The sequence below is a fragment of the Cajanus cajan genome, chromosome 1 (genome assembly GCF_000230855.2).
Source record: "Cajanus cajan strain Asha chromosome 1, NIPB_CcT2T_4, whole genome shotgun sequence".
Lineage (NCBI taxonomy): Eukaryota > Viridiplantae > Streptophyta > Magnoliopsida > Fabales > Fabaceae > Cajanus > Cajanus cajan.
In genome coordinates this window covers 60,935,925-60,957,648 of record NC_138517.1, presented here as the reverse complement: position 1 = coordinate 60,957,648, position 21,724 = coordinate 60,935,925, and the positions used below count along the sequence as shown (strand labels likewise).

The 21,724-nt window shown below is 40.6% G+C and overlaps 2 protein-coding genes across 2 annotated transcripts; both read left to right on the top strand.

Moving 5' to 3' along the window:
- Nucleotides 1-4,675: 4,675 nt before the first annotated feature.
- Nucleotides 4,676-8,091, top strand: LOC109790780 (C2 calcium/lipid-binding plant phosphoribosyltransferase family protein). The gene has a single exon (XM_083061301.1). The coding sequence runs from the start codon at nucleotides 4,822-4,824 to the stop codon at nucleotides 7,837-7,839; it is 3,018 nt and encodes a 1,005-aa protein (XP_082917427.1). The 5' UTR covers nucleotides 4,676-4,821; the 3' UTR covers nucleotides 7,840-8,091.
- A 6,482-nt stretch (nucleotides 8,092-14,573) lies between these two features.
- Nucleotides 14,574-15,350, top strand: LOC145955089 (uncharacterized). Its single transcript, XM_083069789.1, has one exon. It carries the CDS (start codon nucleotides 14,574-14,576, stop codon nucleotides 15,348-15,350), a length of 777 nt encoding a protein of 258 aa, XP_082925915.1.
- The last annotated feature ends 6,374 nt before the right edge of the window (nucleotides 15,351-21,724 follow it).

Here is a 21,724-nt window from a genome sequence, read left to right as displayed (position 1 = left end):
GGACTAAGTATACAAATTGAACTTTGGAGGGAGGTGAGCTACTAAGAGCCACTTAATAACTAAGCCTCTTCAAGTAAAAATTACTAACCCCCCTTGTAGTTAATCCTCACCTAAAACCATTTTTCAATGAAAATATTTTTGTGATTTTGATGTGATGATTAAGCTAGACGAAGCAAGTATTTAAAGACAAAGTAAATTGCAAAATTTAAAAGCTATCTAACGGATTCCTAAGGTGAAAGCTTGAGAGGTACCAAAGACCAATCAAGGACCACTTCCACCAAGTCTAACGCAATTAGGGTTCTTATGGAGAGATGGTTTTGTACCAAAGACACTTCCAAGACACTCCAAATGGCCAATTACAATTAAGAACAAGTGCTGAAACAGAAAAGTAATCAAAGTGGCGTTCAATTAAACAAAACAGCCACCGAGATTAGTGATGGAATTAGAGACCAATTTTGCAAGGAAAATCAAGTTAGTGACAAAAATTCCGTCTGTAATACTCTGTTTTTTTTTTAAAACAACACAATTTGAAGCTTTTCCAAGTTGATCTCCTCGGCTTTGATTAAGGTGCAGTAGCCACAAATTTCCAAGTGTTTGAAAGTGTTTGATGATTTGTTTAGTAGCCAACCGAAAGCTTCCTCCACTTGTCACCTTTCCTCAACTCTCTCTTAGTCCTCTTTTGATGACCCTTGTAGAACTAGTTTCTAATGAAATATGTTAGGTCAACACTAGGCCACACTTTGAATTCAATGTCAAGCACAAACAGCCAAGACACTTTAGTGAACTCCAAGACAAAGAATAGAGTAGAAGAGTAGAAGAACAATGGAGACAATCAAGCTAGCACAAGAAAGAATGTTCCTAGATAGGTTCTAGATTTAGAATGACAAATTAAAAAAAAATGACTAAAGAATTAAAGCTGAAAATCATGTCAAACACTTCATGTTACACATAGAAAACCGAGAAGCACAAGCAAATAATACAATCTCCTTTTTTGGCTTTTACTTGAAATTAGGTTTGCATTTTTTTTTATCAAATTTCTTTTTGAATTTTTCTTTTGATTTTTGATTTGATTTCTTTCTCTTTTTTTTTTAATAGGAGATGCCTTTTATCTTTTGAATTTTGAAATAAGGTAACTCTCGGTCACTCACACAATTTGCACTAAAAATCGGTTTACAATTTGAATACAAATGAAATTCAAATTAGGTTAAAATGTGATGCACTTGCACATGCTTTTTCTCATTTCACTTGTCACGGTTTTACCTCCAAAATTTGAATTCAAAATGTCCAGCCAATTTTCCAGCAACCAAGTAGTGTTTTCCAAAGAGTTACTCACGGATTGACACAAGAAAATTTTAGAAAACAAATTGACTCAAAGGAAACCTAAAGCTAAGAAAACTACCAATGATCTAGTAGTAGTTAATGAACTCAAATGAAAATAAAAAACAATATGAAGCACAACTAGAATCAAAAAGATTCGGCCAAGTCTAGAAATTCAAAACAAATGACACAAAATAGTAAAACAAGCATAGCTAAGAAGTTTAAACATACAAAGGACTAAACATTACTCTAGACATAAGATTCAAAAATTAAAAGACTCAACAAGCATATGACCGAAAATTTGTAATCAAGACTTAAAGAAAATAAAAGCACCAAAGCTGAATTTCCTACGGCACATTTTTAGAGCATGATTCATAGGATAGCAACAAATTCAAAACGCATTTTATGAATCATTCAAACAACCGAAAACTAGATCTATCAATTTTAAGGCACAAAATTTGATCTAGTTAAGGAAGAAACTCAATCAAGACAATGACACAAAATCAAACAGATCAAACACAATCAAAAAGATAAGAAACTTATCTCTTGAAGAACCAGGCTCTAGATACCACTTGATGAAGTCTTCAATGGTGAAAACTCCATGGATGCTTCACAATCAACTCCTTCTCGGATCCTTGGATTGATGCAAGGACTTGAAGCTAGAAGAAGGAGCAATGGTGACCAAGGTTAACCTTCCAATTCCGGTTAGAAGGTAGGTGATCCTAACTCTACAAAGAGAGGAGCTCAAATAGGGTAGAAGAAAGGATCTAGGAGGGACTTTCGGTGGAGAATTTGCACAAAGGAGAAATTCTCATATATGATCCAAAAGTGTGTACAATGGCCGGCCAAAGTGAATATATAGGGTAAGTAGTGTGATGAACAAGTTTGGCTTGACCCAAGGTTAAGTTAAACCATGGTATGGTTTAACTTAACCTTAGGCGCCAAAATTTGAATGTTTAAATTCAAATTTTGGAGCCAACCGGTCACCACCATGTGCACCTCTCATTTGGATGTAATTTGGTATTCATTTGAGTATCATTTCGGTCACACCATGTGCATGTGTGCACATGGCCGAAATGCATACTAAATGACATACTAATTACATGCAAATGAACATGCACATGCTAACCTAGATTAACCCTAAATTCACATTGCCATGAAATGAAATTCCTAACCTAGGTGACCGAAATACAAGGCCCAAAATGCAATACAAGCCCAAGGGCCCAAACCTATTCTACAACCTAATCTACTTGGGCTTGAGTCAAAGCCCAACTGAAGAGTACTATGGGCTTCTCTTGAACATGTGCCCATTCTTCATGTATCCTTTTAGCCATAGCCCTAGTAGTTGAGGCCTTGGCCCATGGGCTTCCTCCATCAATAACTTTATGATTATCCATCAATTTGAATTAATGAAATGAAGTATTAAATGATTTTCAAAGTTTTTAAAAATTTACAGATTTGACCTATGCATTAAGAATTTTAAATTGAACAGTTAAATTGTTAAAATTTGATATAGAACATAAGTTATTATTAAATTGATCTAGACTTACTCCTAGAGTAATAGGATTCCTCCTCATATATATTTGATTTACATGAAAACATGAACATTAATAAAAGAAAACATGTTATATAACAGAGACAAACTAACAACAATATGCATTAAGCAACGCTCTGAGTTGGACAAGTCTATGAATGAGTCAGACGAGCTGGTAATTTAGTTGTTAATAAGTAATTGAACATTGAAGGTGCTAATTTTTGGTGCTTGCAATAATTTGCATGGTTAAAATCCTCTAGTGTTTGAATTAGATGTCCAATTATTCATCAACGCCTTGAATTCTTGCTTTCTTTTCTCTATGATTTCCATATTGCAACATTTCCATCAAATAAATTATTTATTTATTTTCTGTCGACAATATGTATCTTTTAGGTTTTCACTTTTCATCATACTTTAGGCATGATTTTATGGAAGAAAAGAAATACAGGATCGAGAAGAATAGGATGTCTTAATAAACTATAGTTGGTATATCAAAATTTTATTGAACTTACTATAGAAAGCGTGTCCTTTACAACCCACTAACATGTATGGAAAACACTTCCACAGTTGCTGCTATCGATCAGATCAAGAATTAAGGATCCCTACTCCCTAGGGTTGTGTGAAAAGGTGCAGGTAGTGTCATGTCTTCGTCAAAATTACCAATAATTATACTAAAGCTGTATCCAGTGACGAGTCGGTGGAACAAAAGCCAGTTCCCTTGGAAGAAAAAAAGGGCCTTCTTCCCCACCTCTATTTGCTAGTCACATTCCAGAGTCATTTTTTAAGAACTCTTTTGTTCAAGGGACGGCCAAAAAGCAAAGGCTAAGTTTGACAAAGAATCTTCCCTACTAAGAAAAACACAAAAGTGAAAGGAGGCTGTTTTTATCATTATATATATTTATATTACAGATTTTATAATATTTTTGAATTTAGTTGGAATATAAAATTTTATACGGTAGTTTAATTATAAAAAATTTATTTTTAGGATATTATTATTTATCTCCTCTCACCACGTTAATTATGTTATTATATATATTTTTTCGTATTATCTCTTTTTATTGTATTAAAAAGTATACAAATATACTTTCCCTGAATCCATAACATGCAAAGCAAAAGAAAATAGTAATAAAATTGGAGTGACAGACAAAACGACCCAAAAAGATTCAAACGTCTAAAGGTGCTTGCAAACCAAGATAAGCACCCTCTTTTAATACCATTTTCTTACCTCTTGCTATCCTCTGGCTTCCACTCCACGCCTTCCTATTCTAACCATACAACTAAGAATCCCACTATATATTTTAATTTCAACCTTTTAAATATATTTTTATCTAAATTTTAATTTTTAAACCTTTTTATAGATATTTTTTTAGGAAACTTTTCCATCAATATTATATTTAATGGGTTATAGCAATTTTAAAAGTGATTTCTTTTTTATCATTACTTAACAATGTCATGCATTTAATTATTACGCATTACATAATAAATCAGAATAATTTTACTAACATGGAGCAGTGAAATGCCTCCAACATAAAGGCAAAGGATGAAACTAAAATATTTTCAAAATTTTAAATTTCATAAAATAATCATAACAATTAAATACTTTATACAATATGATTAACAAAAAGATATCTATAATAACTAAAAGGAAATTTTAATAAAAATAAAATAAATTTGTACATGAAATAAATAAATAAAAATGTGACATAATGAAGAGAAGTAAAGGAAAAAAATTATATAAATAATATAAATATGCATGGTTTGGCAATAAATAAACAAGAACCTCCGTTTGTACCTTTTGCTCAGATTATATATAAGTGGCTTCCCTAAACTTGATGCATCCTTCTTTCTCCTTCGTTTCCGAACCCTGAACCTGCCATAGCCAAAGCAATAGGTTAGGACATGAGATACACATAGCAGCCAAAACGCAGCGTTTGGGAACTGACACATCGCTTCGCACGCTTGTTGAAAGAATGGGCACTGTTCGAAAGCTGATGGTGGAGGTCGTGGACGCTCACAACCTGGTCCCCAAGGACGGGCACGGAAGCTCGAGTCCCTACGTGGTCATTGACTTCTATGGTCAGCGGAAGAAGACTCGGACCTTGGTTCGCGACCTGAACCCGGTCTGGAACGAAACGCTGTCGTTCAACGTGGGCGCGCCCTCCAACATCTTCGGCGACATGCTCGAGCTCGACGTTTACCACGACAAGAACCACGGCTCCACGCGCAGGAACAACTCCCTCGGCCGCATCCGCCTCAGCTCCACGCAGTTCGTCAAGAAAGGCGAAGAGGCTCTCATTTACTACGAGTTGGAGAAGAAGCACTTGTTCAGCATGATCCAAGGCCAGATCGGATTGAAAATCTACTACGTCGACGAGCCGATTCCCCCTCCGCCGCAGGAAAAACCCGAAGAACCACCGGCGCCGCCGTCTCAACCGCCACCGGAAGGTGACAAACCAAAAGAAGAGGCGCCGGAGAAGGAAAACGCTGAACAAACTAAGGAACCAACAGAAGGAGATGAAAAGCCAGCCGAAGCCGAACCTGAAGGTGATAAACCCTTAGAAAGTGAGGATCACGTGGATGCGTCACCACCGGAAGCATCTGTGGAGCCTGACGTGAATTTAGATGTGAAGGCGGCGTCTATTTCGAGGTCAAATTCGGAAGTAAGGTTCAGCGGAATGAACGGTCCACAGCCGATCAGAAGGTCTGCATCAGCGGCAAGTTTTGCTTCAGAAGCTTCCACGGAAAGCATGTTGATGGAACGTTCCACGTTTGATTTGGTGGAGAAAATGCACTACCTATTCATCCACGTGGTGAAAGCGCGGTACTTACCCACCAATGGAAGCCCGGTGGTGAAGATCGCGGTATCGGGGCAAAACGTGACGTCCAGGCCAGCTCGCAAGACCACGCTATTCGAGTGGAACCAGACCTTTGCTTTCGGCCGCGACGCACCGGATTCCTCCTCCATCCTCGAGGTCTCCGTGTGGGACCCACTTTTGTCTGATGCTGATGGTAACGGACGTAGCTTGCTGGGTGGAGTGTGTTTTGACGTGAACGAGATTCCCGTGAGGGACCCACCGGACAGTCCTCTTGCCCCGCAGTGGTATAGATTGGAAGGAGGTGGGGCCCTCCACGGGGACCTCATGATTGCCACGTGGATGGGAACGCAGGCTGACGAATCGTTTCCCGACGCGTGGAAAAGCGATACCTTTGGTCATGTTAACTCCAAAGCCAAAGTTTATCAGTCGCCAAAGTTATGGTACCTCCGAGCAACGGTTCTCGAAGCTCAAGACGTTCTTCCGTTAACATCCAAGGAAGCGGGCCTTCAAGTGAAGGCGCAGCTTGGATTTCAGGTGCTGAAATCCAAAACGGCCGTTACTCGAAACGGCAGCGTTTCATGGAACGAGGACTTTATTTTTGTGGTGGCGGAGCCTGTAAGCGACCACCTCGTGCTCACTTTGGAAAACCGGCAACACAAAGCGCCGGTGACAATGGGCGTTCTGAGGATACCTTTAATCTCCATTGAGCGAAGGGTCGATGACCGGAGCGTCGCGTCGCGGTGGTTCACCTTCGACAGCCCCAACGAGGAGAACAACAAGAAGAGTGGCAGCTACAAAGGCAGGGTGCACCTGCGCTTGTGCTTCGACGGCGGGTATCATGTGATGGACGAGGCAGCTCACGTGTGCAGCGATTACCGCCCCACGGCAAGGCAACTCTGGAAGCCTCCGGTTGGCACGGTGGAACTCGGCATCATTGGTTGCAAGAATTTGGTACCAATGAAGACTGTAAACGGTAAAAGCTCCACGGACGCGTACTGCGTAGCCAAGTACGGTAACAAATGGGTACGTACGAGAACCGTTTCAGAAAATTTAGAGCCCAAGTGGAATGAGCAGTACACGTGGAAGGTGTACGATCCTTCCACTGTTTTAACCATTGGAGTATTCGACACGTGGCAAGTGCTCGACGTTGATAAAGATAACGATCTCAGCGAGCCTTCAAGACCTGATTTCCGTATAGGAAAAGTGCGAGTTCGTATTTCTACGCTTCAAACAGACAAAGTGTATAGAAATACGTACCCGCTGCTGGTTCTAACTCATGCGGGACTAAAAAAAATGGGTGAAATTGAGATAGCCATAAGATTCATCCGCACGACTCAACGGCTAGATTTCCTCCACGTGTACTCGCAGCCGATGCTGCCGTTGATGCACCACATTAAGCCATTAGGGGTTGTCCATCAGGAAGCGCTGAGGAGCACGGCGGTGAGAATGGTGGCGGGACACCTGTCGAGGGCGGAGCCGCCGCTGAGGAAGGAGGTGGTGCTTTACATGCTGGACGCTGATTCCCACAACTTCAGCATAAGGAAAGTGCGCGCCAATTGGTACAGGATCATAAACGTGGTCGCGGGCGTCATCGACATCCTACGGTGGATAGAGGATACACGTGGATGGAGGAATCCAACGGCCACAGTTTTGGTTCACGCGCTTTTGGTTATGCTGGTGTGGTTCCCCGATCTAATAATTCCAACTTTCGCTTTCTACATTTTCGCTGTGGGCGCGTGGAACTACAGGTTCAGGGCGCGTGACCCGCTACCGCATTTGGACCCAAAGATCTCGCTGGCGGAGGTGGTGGACAGGGAGGAGCTGGACGAGGAGTTTGACGCGGTACCGAGTGGGAGGCCGAACGAGGTGGTGCGTGCGAGGTACGATAAGTTGCGCACGCTCGGGGCGCGCGTGCAGACGGTGCTGGGGGACTTCGCCACGCAGGGGGAGCGCGTGCAGGCGCTGGTCACGTGGCGGGACCCACGTGCGACGGGGATATTTGTCTTCCTCTGCTTGCTCGTGGCGTTGTTGCTATATCTGGTGCCGTCCAAGATGGTGGCTATGGCTTCAGGTTTTTACTATCTCCGCCACCCGATCTTCCGCGACCGCTTGCCCTCGCCGGCGTTGAACTTCTTCAGACGGTTGCCGTCAATGTCGGATCGGATTATGTAGACTTGTCAAAATAAAGTATGGTGTCGTAAAAGTTCGTTACACACAAGTAGAAAGGCATACGTAGATATGAAATATGGATTTTCGATTTTCTTTTTTAATTATTGAACGAGTATTCACATTTTATTTTATGGAATTGTGTGGTTTTTAGTCTGTGGAGCTCCGTTTTTGAATTAGTAAAATGTTAAATAAAATTTTAAAATTAAAATGATCGTCATTTTAATTTTTAATAGTTAAACATGATTATTATTTAGAGTTTTTAAGTTTTATAGATTATTATTTTTTATTATTAAAGTTTGTAAATTTTATAGTTTATTATTTATATTTATACCGAAAGACCATTCAACTAACCAAAGACTGAAAAAATATGTGAAGAGATTGTTATTTTCTAAGCTATTGGAACTCTTCTTAAAGAGTATTTTCTATCCAACACATGGACAACAATTGAACATGTTAGATGATCAATGTAATGCAAATATCCTTGGAGCATTTTAAGTGCTAAATACATGTTGGCTTTTTATTATTGTGGATTCTTTTTTAAAGCAAATTACATAAATCAAAGTTGTTTTAAAATTATTTATATTTTTTGTAGGTGTTGTTATGGATCATAGTAATACGTATGACACCTTTCTATTTCACATGTATACTAATTAAACACATAAATAATTTAAGTCAAATAACTAACTTTATGTATAAATAACCAATTCAAATAAAATAAGGTTGGTAGAGAATGTCACATAACAAAATCAAATTCTCTAGTAAAACTTTCAAAAATAACACAACTAAATAATCCAACATTTTATACTAGAAGTAGATGACAATAAAATGAATAATTATAAATCTTTGCTCTGATATCAAATATCTTATCAAAACACTCACACACAAGGACTAAGTCTCATCACGAGTATCATCAACATCATACATAAAGAACAACATAGAAACAAGGAAAATGAGAAATATCTCACTCTAACTTGTGGTATGAAACAAAAGATGAATAACCAAACATACTTAATACATTATAACAATAATATCAACATTAGCATATAATTAATACAATCAAAAACAATAACTCATTCACAGTACATCAATCATTAATCTCAAGATATAATATAGTAACATGCGAATATAAGATGTAATAAACATGGACTCTCAATCGACATGCATGTGATACCAATCACAAGATATGTATGGTGCATATATAACGATTTGTCAATTTTCCAATTAGTGTGTGTATGATACATGTCACATAAATTCTATCATATCATGAATCATTACATATACTCAATGATTTGCTACACATACGATTTTTCATACACACAATTTGTCATACATACAATTTACCACACAATTTGTTATACATACACTTTGCGACACATACGATTTGTCATATAAATTTCAATTCTTATAAATTCACAATTTCATATTCAATCATATACAATAATTAGCACAAGAATCATTCCTTGGACAAGTAACTAACACACATAAAACACCTTGTATCACACAATAGTCATATGTTCATAGTTCAAACACACATTTATACGATTTAACTCGATACACCTCAAATCAACAATCAAATCACATGATAACTTATTCACAATTGTTCTCTCTCATGATTTCTCTTTCCTAAATATTGATATTGGTATCTCAAATCATTCATAAGATCAAACACTTAGAGGGTAAAATTATTCATTATCATCATTCACAAACTACATATTATAACATAATTTTCTAAGACATTGTGTTGTCCAAACACCTTATATATATATATATATGAGGAGGGTTCAAACGACACCGGTGTAACTTTTACAAAGTGTTACACCGCTCAATAACTTTATATTAAATGTGAATTTTGAAAATCCAACTGTTAGATTGAAAGTTCATATCTCTTAGATCATATATGTCAAATTTTATATTAATCTAAGATGATTTGATACTTCATTCTCATAAAATAAAATTGACGTAATATATACATTTCAAAATATACTAAAATATGAACGTTTTGATTACCTTCAAGTTGTTGTTCAATTTTAATAAAATTTGACATATATGATCTAAGAGATATGAACTTTCAATCTAACGGTTAGATTTTCAAAATTCACATTAATATAAAGTTATTAAGCGGTGTAACACTTGGTAAAAGTTACACCGGTGTCGTTTGAACCATCCTCTTTATATATATATATATATATATATATATATATATATATATATATATATATATATATATATATATATATATATATATGATATCAAGTTGATCACAAGTTTTATAGAAAGACAAGAAAATTAGTTACAACTTCTATCCTGACCTCAAGAGTTAATTTTGTCATTTACTATTTTAAAAAAATACAAAATCACAATGTTTCGGTCTAAGTTTGACAGCCTAATCTGTGCTCACTAATTTAATCATAACTCGAGTTTTAAACCTTCTTTTTAAGTAATTCTAACGGTGTACTGGGAAATACACCCTTCGGCCAAAACCTAGGCCGACTACACCCTTCGGCCTGGGAAGAGGCCGAGACAAGCACCTAAACCGACGAAGTCTTCATTCAAATCACCCCTTCGACTAGGTCAACAGCCAAAGAGTAGCTACCCCCCTTTTCGGCCTTATGGATTACTGAATACTCCTCCCACAATAAAAGGTGAAGGAAGTGTTCCAAAACTGGGCAAAAGAGCATCAAGGGGAAACATTCAAATCACCCCTTCGGCTTTGAACATGGCCGAATACCCATTCGGCCTTAAGCTTGGCCCAGCCCCCCTTCGGCCTTGAGAATGACCGAATCCCCCCTCGGTCATAAAAATAACCAAACACCTCTTCGGCTAAAAGCTTGGCCAAAGACCCAAAGTGTGTCAACCCACATGGAAAATATGGCACGTTAGGATATCCATTACACAACGTTTATCGCGCTTAATTAAGGGAGATCAAGGTTAACCAAAGTATTACCCATCTCCCAAGACAGAAGGCCCACCAGGCCCATATACGTCACTATAAATACACAGGTGATGGGACAAAAAAGAGATATGATTTATCTAGTATAAAAGCATTTATCGCTCTATACCGAACACTAACTTGAACGACAGAGTGCCTTTGCAGGTTCCCTCCCCACCCTTTGAAGATAGTATTCGGTCGGCACCGAAGACTTAGAAGATCATGAAGAAGGAGCAACAGAAGGAGTGTTTCTAAGCAAGAACATTTTGGCGCCCATCGTGGGGCCGAAACCAAAACGGTTCTTGACCTTGAAGTAAGATGGTAGCAACTAGGAGTCAACAGGAAAACGCAACAGTTCACAATCTCGGGATGCCCCGGGAACCGAGACAACAGATGAATTAGAGCGAGGAAGGAATGGAGGAGTCATACGTGGATCGGTCCCAACCTCCCAACCCGTCATCGGCCATAGAACAACTGAAGGCCGAAATGATGGAATTGAAGAGACTTCGGGAGAAGGACGCCCACGAGTTGTCGGTCTTAAGAAAGGAGAATGCGGAGCTTAGGAGCGATAGCCGATCCTGGCATCCATCCCACGACACCCCCAACACTCTATCAATGCGCGATCAAGGGAAATCGTTGGGGTGGTACAAAGAGACAAGGACTCCTCGACCGCCTGGCGGAGTGATGACAATAACTCTAGATCAGCAACGGTGACAAGGAAGAACACCATTCACTCTTGACATCGCCGGAACCTGGTTACTAGATAACTGGAAGAATTTGGCCTTGGAAAGGTACGATGGAACCACCGATCCAGAAAAACACCTCGATGCCTTCGTCTCACAAGTCAATTTATACACCGAGGAGGATGCTGTCATGTGTAAGGTATTCCCCAAATCACTAAAAGGACCGACACTAAACTGGTTCACAAGACTCCCCTCGGGATAGGTAGATTCCTTCACAACCTTGTCCTCTCGTTTTGTAATACAATTTGCCACGAGTCGACCCCATCAGCTCACGTCCATAACTCTGGTTAACATTTTCCAACAAAAGAAAGAACCTCTGAGAACCTTCATGGAGCGATTCGAGAAGATGACTTTGTCTATCGGAGGGGTGGCAATGCACCACCTCACCACGGCATTGAGGCCAGGTCCCTTTGTAAATAGCCTATGTAAAAAGCCACCCCGAGACCTGGATGATCTAAGGCAAAGAGCCACCAAGTACATGCAGATGGAAGAGTTAGCCGAGTTCAGGAATCAGAACCGGTTCGACCTCATCCTCGGAAAGAAAAAAGCTGAAAAGGATCACCCTCCAAGGTCTCGCCCTTGAGACGTACCCGATCGAGAGAGGAGCAATAGGGGACCCAGATATGCACAGTACACTCCGCTCAACACCAGCAGGACCAAGGTGTTGGAGCAGGCTTTGTCCATAGAAATCCTCACGGTGCCCCGCGATGCTATGACTCGACCCCACGCAGCCAAAACCAAAACATGCCAATTTCACAAAAACAGGGGACACACCACTGAGAAATGCACAGCCCTCCGAGATCGTATTGAAGATCTCGTTAAGTCAGGCCACCTTAAAGACTTCACCCAACCCTCGGGCAGCAAGAGATACGAAAGCTACCATGAGAAGAGGGAGTTCGAAAGGGGGCACCGCAAAAGGCCACCTCCGAGGTATAGATCCTGGGAATGCAGCTAGTCTCAAGAGAGAAACGATCAGCAGCGAGACCGGAACCAACCAAGAAGGGTAATAAACATAATCACTGGAGGGTTCGCAGAAGGCGGAGGCACATCCTCGGCACGAAGGAGACACTTGAGAGCGATCAGATCAGTCAACGCAGTAACACGAGCAGGGTCGGTCTGTATGCCCCCCATCACCTTCACCGACAAGGACTTTTAAGGGGTCAACCCGGTGCAAGACGAGCCTATGGTCATCAGTATAGAGATTAACAACTGCATTGTGAAGAAGACACTGGTAGATCAGGGAAGTTCAGCCGATATCTTGTATTGGAAAACTTTCGAACAGTTGGGTATCCCCGAACGCGAATTAGCACCTTACAATGAGCCCTTAGTCGAATTTTCGGGCGAACGAGTGGACACCCGGGGAACGATAGACCTATACGCCTACTTCAGGGATGACCAACAAAGACGAAGGGTTAAAGTATGATACGTCGTGGTGCATGCTAATACCTCATACAACATCCTATTGGGCCGACCCTTTTTGAACAAGCTCCGAGCTATTGTGTCCACCCCTCACTTAGCTATTAAGTTCCCCTCCAAAGAAGGAACGATAATCACTTTACACGCCGACCAGAAGACGGCTCGTGAATGTTACTTCGCCAGCCTAAAGGTACAGCCAACTCCAAAGCCTAGGCGAGATGTCAATGTCATTTGCGATGTCTGTCAAGAAAGGCCGGTCGCATACCTAGAGCTTGATCTGAGAATTGAAGATGAACACCGGGTTGAACCAATAGAGACAACAATCCCATTTCAGTTGGGGAGAAATGAAGAACATGTCACATACTTGAGTTCCTAATTGTCAGAGGCCGAGGCAAGAGACATAAAGCAAATCCTCGTGGAGTACTCGGACCAATTTTCCTGGACGGCGACCGACATGCCAGGCATCAATCCGAGCTTCCACTGTCACCGACTCTCAGTGTGACGAGACACCAAGCCCATCGCATAGAAGAAAAGAAAAATGGGAGGAGAAAGGGCCCAGGTGGTAAAAGAGGAGACAACCAAGCTTCTTCAAGCGGGGTTTATCAGGGAAGTTAAGTACTCTACTTGGTTGGCCAATGTGGTAATGGTCAAGAAGGAAAATGGAAAATGTACACAGATCTAAACAAGGCATGCCTGAAAGATGCTTATCCCCTACCACACATAGACGCGTTATGGTCGATGGAGCAGCAGGTCATCAGAGGTTAAGTTTCCTTGACGCGTACTCAGGGTGTAATCAAATACCCATGTACCCACCGGATGAGGAAAAAACCGCATTCATCACCGATTCAGCCAATTTCTGCTATAAGGTGATGCCATTCGGCCTGAGAAACGCGGGGGCAACTTACCAACGACTCATGGATAAGATATTCCGTCGGCAGATAGGAAAATGTATGGAAGTGTATGTTGATGACATGGTGATTAAGTCTACCTCCGCCAACGGCCACATAAGAGACCTCGGAACAATATTCGACGAGGTAAGGCGGCATCACATGCGGCTGAATTCGGCGAAGTGCACCTTCGGAGTCGCTGGAGGAAAGTTCCTGGGTTTCATGCTATCAAAAAGAGGCATAGAAGCTAATCCCGACAAGTGCCAAGCCATCGTCAATATGAGAAGCCCGCGTAATGTAAAGGAAGTCCAACGACTAGCCGGGCGCATAGCTTCATTGGCTAGATTCCTGCCTTGCATGGCGGACAAATCTAGGCCCATAATGTCCCTGTTAAAAAAGGCCAGCAAGTTCCAATGGAACAAAGAATGCGAATCCTCATTTCAAGACTTTAAGACAATGCTCACAGCCCCGCTGTTACTAGCTAAGCCAAATCCCCAATTAGATATGATCATTTACATCTCGATATCTGACAAAGCCATCAGCACGGCTCTAGTGCAAGAGAAAACGAAACAAATGCCTGTATATTTCATTAGCCGAGTCTTACAGGAAGCCGAGACCCGATACCAACACCTCGAGAAAATGATCCTAGCTCTCGTACACACAGCCCAATGCCTCCGACATTATTTCTAGAGCCACAGAATCGTGGTCAAGACAGACAGCTCGATTGTCAAAGTCTTGCGAAAGCCAGAACTAGCTGGATGAATGGTCGCTTGGTCTATAGAGCTATCTCAATTCGATATTCGTTTTGAACCAAGGGGACCCATCAAGGCACAAAGCATGGCCGACTTCATAAACGAGTTCACCCCAGAAATGCCACCTGAGTCGCATGTATGGGCTTTGCACGTGGATGGGTCGACAAACCAACAAGGCAACAGAGCCGATATCATACTAGAGGGTCCTAGTAGCATAGTGGTTGAGCAATCACCACGATTCGATTTCAAAGCTTCCAACAACCAGGCCGAGTATGAGGCTCTATTAGCCGGTTTACAACTGGAAAATGACCTAGGCATCACTAGAGTCAAGTGTTGGAGCGATTCACAAGTGGTAACAGGACAAGTTAACGACACCTTCCAAATAAAAGAGCCAACACTACTTTTGTACTTCCATACTTTCCAAAAGCTGAAGAACAATTTCGACGATGTTTGCATTGAGTACACACCCTGGGAACTCAACGCAAAAGCCGACCAGTTGGCCAAGCTAGCAAGCAGCAAGAAGACTAGCCACTTGTGCAGCATGATACAACAAGAATTACCAAGTCCAAGCATCGTGGAAGGAAAATGCTTACAAGTCCAACAAAGAATCCCTAATTGGATGACTGGCATAGTTAATCACCTCTCAACTAGAGAAATACCCACCGATCCACTGGAGGCAAAAAAGATGAGAACCATAGCTGCACGGTATACCTTGATAGCTGGAGAGATATATAAGTGGGGCATCTCGTCACCCCTTTTAAAGTGTCTAGCACCTGAACAAGCGTAGTATGTCCTTCGAGAAATCTACGAAGGCATATATGGAACTCACTCGGGGGGACGAACCCTCGCAGCTAAGGTTATCCGGGCTGGTTATTATTGGCCAACCCTTACAACTAATTATGCCAAGTTCGTGCAGCAATGCAAACCGTGTCAACAGCATGGACCCTTGACGAACCAGCCGGCCGAGGATCTACACTTTATCACGACCCCGTGGCCCTTCTCGGTGTGGGGAATGGATATTTTGGGACCCTTCCTGCCGGCAAAAGGACAGGTAAAATTCTTGATAGTGGTCGTAGATCATTTCACAAAATGGATCGAGGCAGAAGCGGTTGCCGTCATCTCAGCAAACAATGTACATAAGTTCTTCTGGAGGAATGTCATCACCCAATTCGGGGTGCCCCACGCTCTCATCACCGACAACGACCTCCAATTCACGGATCGTCGTTTCAACGAGTTTCTTGACGGACTTCAAATCAAACACAGGATGACATCGGTGGAGCACCCTCAGTCTAATGGTCAAGCCAAAGCGGCGAACAAGGTCATCCTAAAAGAACTAAAGAGACGATTGGGGAAAGCCATAGGGCAATGGCCCGATCACTTGCTAGAAATCTTATGTGTAATACCCATTTTTTTTTATTATTAATTATCAATGGCATTTTCGTAAATTTTATAAAGGTATAAGGGTATTCTTGTAATTTTATTACTGATGGCATTTTCGCAATTTTAAAAAAATTTAAGGGGTGTTTTGGTAACTTGGAACGGGCCGTTCCAAAAGCAAAACGAGTCGTTCCAAGCTTAAAAATTATACTAAATTTTTTTAGTGAGAACGGGTCCAGAACGGGCCGTTCCAACTGGGAGTACGGGCCATTCTGGAGGGAGAACGGGCCGTTCCAGAAGGAGAACGGGCCGTTCTGGATGAGTCTCGGAACGGGACGTTCTGATTTTAGAACGGGCCGTTCTGCTTTTTGGGAACGGGCCGTTCCGATTTTGGAACGGGCCGTTCCAGTTTAAAAATTTGCGTACATTTGAAAGATTCGGAACGGGCCGTTCCGAATTCAATACAGGCCGTTCCGGGTGACTCTGGTTGCCTATAAATAGGGGCCAGGGGGGGTGAAAAAAAATATACTGAGAGAAGAGAATCCTAGAGAGAGAAAGAGGAGAGAGAAAGAAAAAGAGGGGAGCAGAAAAGAAAAGAGGAGAGAGAAAGAGGAATCCAGTAGAGGAGGTTCTGCCAGGGGAGAGAAAAGAGGAGGGAGAAGAGGAGATTCTGCCCTAGTTTCGGTCCTTGCTTAAGGAGAGAGGTGAAGGTTCTGCCCGAGTTTCGGTTCTTGTTTAAGCAAGAGAGAGGAGGAGGTTCTGCCCGAGTTTCAGTTCAGGTTTATCCAAGTAAGGGTAGTGCTTATAAAATTAATCTAGTATATATGAGCATGATAGGAATAGTATAATTTTAATATGCTATTTTATATGGAGATTTTCATTTCATATAGTATAATTTGGATCAATTGATGGTTGTTTTGGATATTTAATTATTTATATTATTATTCTATTGACAAATTGGCATGGTTATGATTATGTTTAATTATGGAATATGCTATGTGTATGTGGTTTGGAAAAGTAAATAGGACTTAAAGGAGTAAGGTTATGGTATGGATTAGATCTCTTGGTGAGATCAGGATATAATCTTTGGAAAAATATGGAATTTGGGAATCCCATGGTGAGGATTCCAATGTGGAACTTTTCCAAAGGTTATATAATAAACCACTTCAGATGTTAGGTGGATTCTGAAGTACTCCTCTAAGTATTCTATTTGCTACCGGTATGGGTCTAGGCCGAGTCATACCGATGGATGAGGTGGCCCCACTAGGGTTACGTGACGACGTAATCCAACTGTATATTTTCCATGAGAGGTTAGGCGTGGGACATGGGTTGCTGACATGTTTCACCGTATCAACACTTGGTTTGGATGGTGTTGAGGCCAACATTTGGTTTGGATGTGTTGGTTACATCATGGATTATACAGTGGTGTGACTTTGTTTTGGATATGGAATATGTATACATATGGTATGGATTGTATACATTGGTTATGGATTGTTTTATTATCATAAAATATGTATACATTGGCATGGACGTGTATACATTATATTTTGGGTTGGTCTATATTTAGCTTGAAAATGACTTGTTGGTCTGGATAAATACTGTGGATAAATATTTGTTTAATGATATTTTATTATGATGTACTATGATTGGTTTTATATGTGCTAACCCTTATATTTCCATGATGTGGACTGTGATGATCTCACTATGTGGGGGAGCAGATCAGGTATGAGGCTTTGGGATAACAAGGAGTCTTTTGGATAGCTGCTTTGAGAAGTGGCTAGGTTTAGAGCTTGACCAGCACCTAGGGTGTCTTATTTTGATGTTTTCATTACATTGTAATTATATTATCTTTTTGGATTACTGTATAACTTTACTAAGGATGATGACTCTGCTATAGAAGATTATATTATATATTTTGGAAACAATTTATATGTTATTGTATAATTACACTCTAGCGTAGCTGGCTTTTGCTCTATTTTCTTTATTTTATATTATTTTATTTTGGTTGGTTATTGATGTGACGGCCTAGGGTGGGTCGTTACAATTTTGGTATCAGAGCTGGTCGAGTCTCTTTAGGGTTTGTGGGAAATGGTCTTATTATGTTTCTGTTGAGTGGAAATAGATTTTTTTGAAAGGAATTTCTTATGTGTTTTAGTGTAAACTCATGGGTTCCTTGATCTTTTATCTTTATTAGGATGGTTGGTAGGGAAAACCATTCTCATCCTTCTTCAGGTGTAGATGAGCAGCAGATTGCTCAGGCTATGGAGCTAATTGCTGCTGCTATTGGACAACAGAATACTTTGTTGGCTCAGATGGAGACCAATCGGGCTGCAGCTGAAGCAGCTAGGACTGAGATACCTGATGAGTATAGAGGCTTGTCAGAGTTCAGAAAAGGAAATCCTCCTCAATTTACAGGTGTTAATGGACCTGAAGTTGCTGATCAATGGATTGAGGAGATGGAGAAAATCTTTATGGTGATGCATTGTCCTGAGGAAAGGAAGCTAGTTTATGCTGTTTATATGTTGGTGGGTGAGGCTAGTTTCTGGTGGAAAGGTGCTCAAGCTATGATGGAAGCTAGAGGGGAGGTGATAAATTGGGAAAATTTCAAAAAGGTATTCCTAGAGAAATATTTTCCAGATAGCGCCAGATATGCTAAAGAAGCTGAATTTTTGAGATTGCAACAAGGAAATATGTCAGTACAAGAGTATGTGGTCAAGTTTGAACACTTGGCTAGGTATTATTCTCAAGCTATCACTGAAGCCTGGAGATGCAGGAATTTTAGTGAGGGTCTAAGATTTGAGCTGAAAAAGACTATTGTCCCCATGGAAATTATGGAGTTCCCAGTTCTAGTTGAAAAGGCAAAAACAGTTGAGAGATTTGAAGGAGGAAATAGAGTGGCAAAGGGTCTAGAGGGATCATCTGGATTTGGGAGGGGGAAACATCCTCAAAAGAGACCATCTCAGTTTCAAATTGGAAATGCTAATAAGAAACTGATGGGGACTACTACCACAAGAGACGTTCAGAGTATTAGATGTTATATCTGTGGAGGCCCACATATGATGAAGGACTGTCCTACAAAGAACTATACGTGTTTTAAATGTGGCAAGGTGGGTCACATGGCTAAAGATTGCAATGTCAAAAATATTCCAGCTAGAGAGAACCAGAAAGTGGATCGGCCTACTGCAGCAGGTCGTGTCTTTGCTTTAACAGGTGCTGAAGCTGAAACGACATCTGAGCTGGTAAAAGGAAAGGGCAAAGCTGATGGTAATGATATTTCTATTTTATTTGATTCTGGTGCTTCACATTCTTTTATTTCTTATGAATGTGTGGCAAGGTTAAATTTAGTTGTGAGTTCCTTGTGTGTGGATCTAGTTGTTTCTACCCCAGCTTCAGGGTCTATTTTGACTTCTGAGGTTTGTTTGAGATGTCCAGTGGAGGTGGAAGGGCGTTGTTATAAAGTGAATTTGTTTTGTTTACCTCTATCCGATTTGGATGTGATTTTAGGGATGGATTGACTTTCTGCCAATAGGATTTTGATAGATTGTTCAGAGAAGAAATTAATCTTTCCTACTGATGAACAGGAGAGATTTATTTCTAATAGACAGATGGATGGGTTGTTGAAGGATGGAGCTCTTGGGTTTATGATCTTATCTTTTATTAGTGTAGAGAATGAAAAGTTGTTGAATAGTATTGATGTTGTTAGAGAATTTCCAGAGGTTTTTCCGGATGATGTTCCGGGATTACCACCAAAGCGAGAGTTAGAGTTTAGTATTGATCTTATACCAGGGGCGGGACCAGTGTCCATTTCTCCTTATAGAATGGCACCAGCGGAGTTATCTGAATTGAAGAAGCAGGTTGAAGAACTTTTGGAGAAGCAGATGATCAGACCTAGTGTATCTCCATGGGGAGCACCAGTATTATTGGTAAAGAAGAAGGATGGTGGTGTGAGGTTATGTGTGGATTACAGGCAGTTAAATAAATTGACAATCAAGAATAAATATCCATTGCCAAGAATAGATGATTTGATGGATCAGTTAAGGGGAGCTACTATTTTCTCCAAGATTGATTTGAGATCTGGGTATCACCAGATTCGGGTAAAGGAGGAGGACATACCAAAGACTGCTTTCAGGACTCGGTATGGCCATTATGAGTATGTTGTCATGCCTTTTGGAGTGACGAATGCTCCAGCTATTTTCATGAATTATATGAACAGGATTTTCAGACCCTTTCTGGATAAGTTTGTGGTGGTGTTTATTGATGATATTCTGGTTTATTCTAGATCTATGGAGGAACATAGAGAACATCTGAGGATAGTTTTGCAGGTATTGAAGGAGAAACAGTTATTTGCAAAGTTGTCAAAATGTGAGTTTTGGTTATCTGAAGTTAAGTTCTTGGGTCATGTGATTTCTGCACAAGGAATTGCAGTTGATCCTACTAAGGTGGAAGCGATTTTGAGGTGGGAGCGTCCAAAATCAGTTACTGAAATTAGAGGTTTTGTGGGATTGGCTGGCTATTATAGAAGGATTTTCTAAAATAGTTATGCCTTTGACACAGCTGACCAGGAAGGATCGTCCTTTTATATGGACGGAGGAGTGTGAAAGGATTTTTCAAGAGTTAAAGGAAAAGTCGACTTCGTCTCCAGTGTTGATTCTGCCAGATCCTAATAAATCTTTTGAGGTTTATTGTGATGCATCTCATCAAGGTTTAGGATGTGTTCTTATGCAAGATAGACAGGTTGTGGCTTATGCATCTAGGCAGTTAAAGACTCATGAACGAAATTATCCTACGCATGATCTAGAGTTGGCTGCGGTGGTTTTTGCTTTGAAGATTTGGAGACATTATCTCTATGGAGCAAAGTTTGATGTGTTTAGTGATCATAAGAGTTTGAAATATTTGTTTGATCAGAAAGAGTTAAATATGAGGCAAAGGAGGTGGATTGAGTTTTTGAAAGATTATGACTTTCAGTTAATGTACCATCCAGGTAAAGCAAATGTGGTGGCAGATGCTTTGAGTAGAAAATCTCTTCATATGTCTTACATGATGGTTAAAGAGATGGAGTTAGTAGAGAAATTCAGGGATATGAATCTTAATGTTGTGATTGCCCCAGATTTTATTAGTTGTGGTATGACTACCATAACTAGTGATTTCTTGGAGATGGTGAAACAAAAACAAGTTCAGGATACGAGATTGAATAAGGTTAGAGAGTTGTTGGGTTCTGAGAAAGCTGAAGGATTTGAACAAGATATGGATGGAATCTTGAGGTACAAGGGTAGAATTTGTATTCCACAAGATGAGGAGTTGAAGAAGTTGATACTTGAGGAAGGTCATAAAAGTAAGTTGAGTGTACATCCGGGTATGACAAAAATGTATCAATATTTGAAGAAAATGTTTTGGTGGAATGGTATGAAGAGGGAGATAGCTGAGTATGTTGCATCTTGCATTGTGTGTCAAAAAGCTAAAGTAGAACATCAAAAACCAGGAGGTTTGTTACAAATGATGGAAGTGCCAGAATGGAAATGGGATAGTATAACCATGGATTTTGTTGTTGGATTACCAAGATCTGCTAAGAATTGTAATTCTATTTGGGTGATCGTGGATAGATTAACTAAGTGTGCTCATTTCCTTCCAATGAATATAAAGTGGTCCTTGGAAAAGTTAACTCAATTGTATATTAAGGAGATTGTTAGATTACATGGTGTGCCCTCCAGTATCATCTCTGATAGGGATCCTCGTTTTACTTCCCGATTTTGGCAAAGTTTGCATCAAGCGTTAGGGACTAAGTTG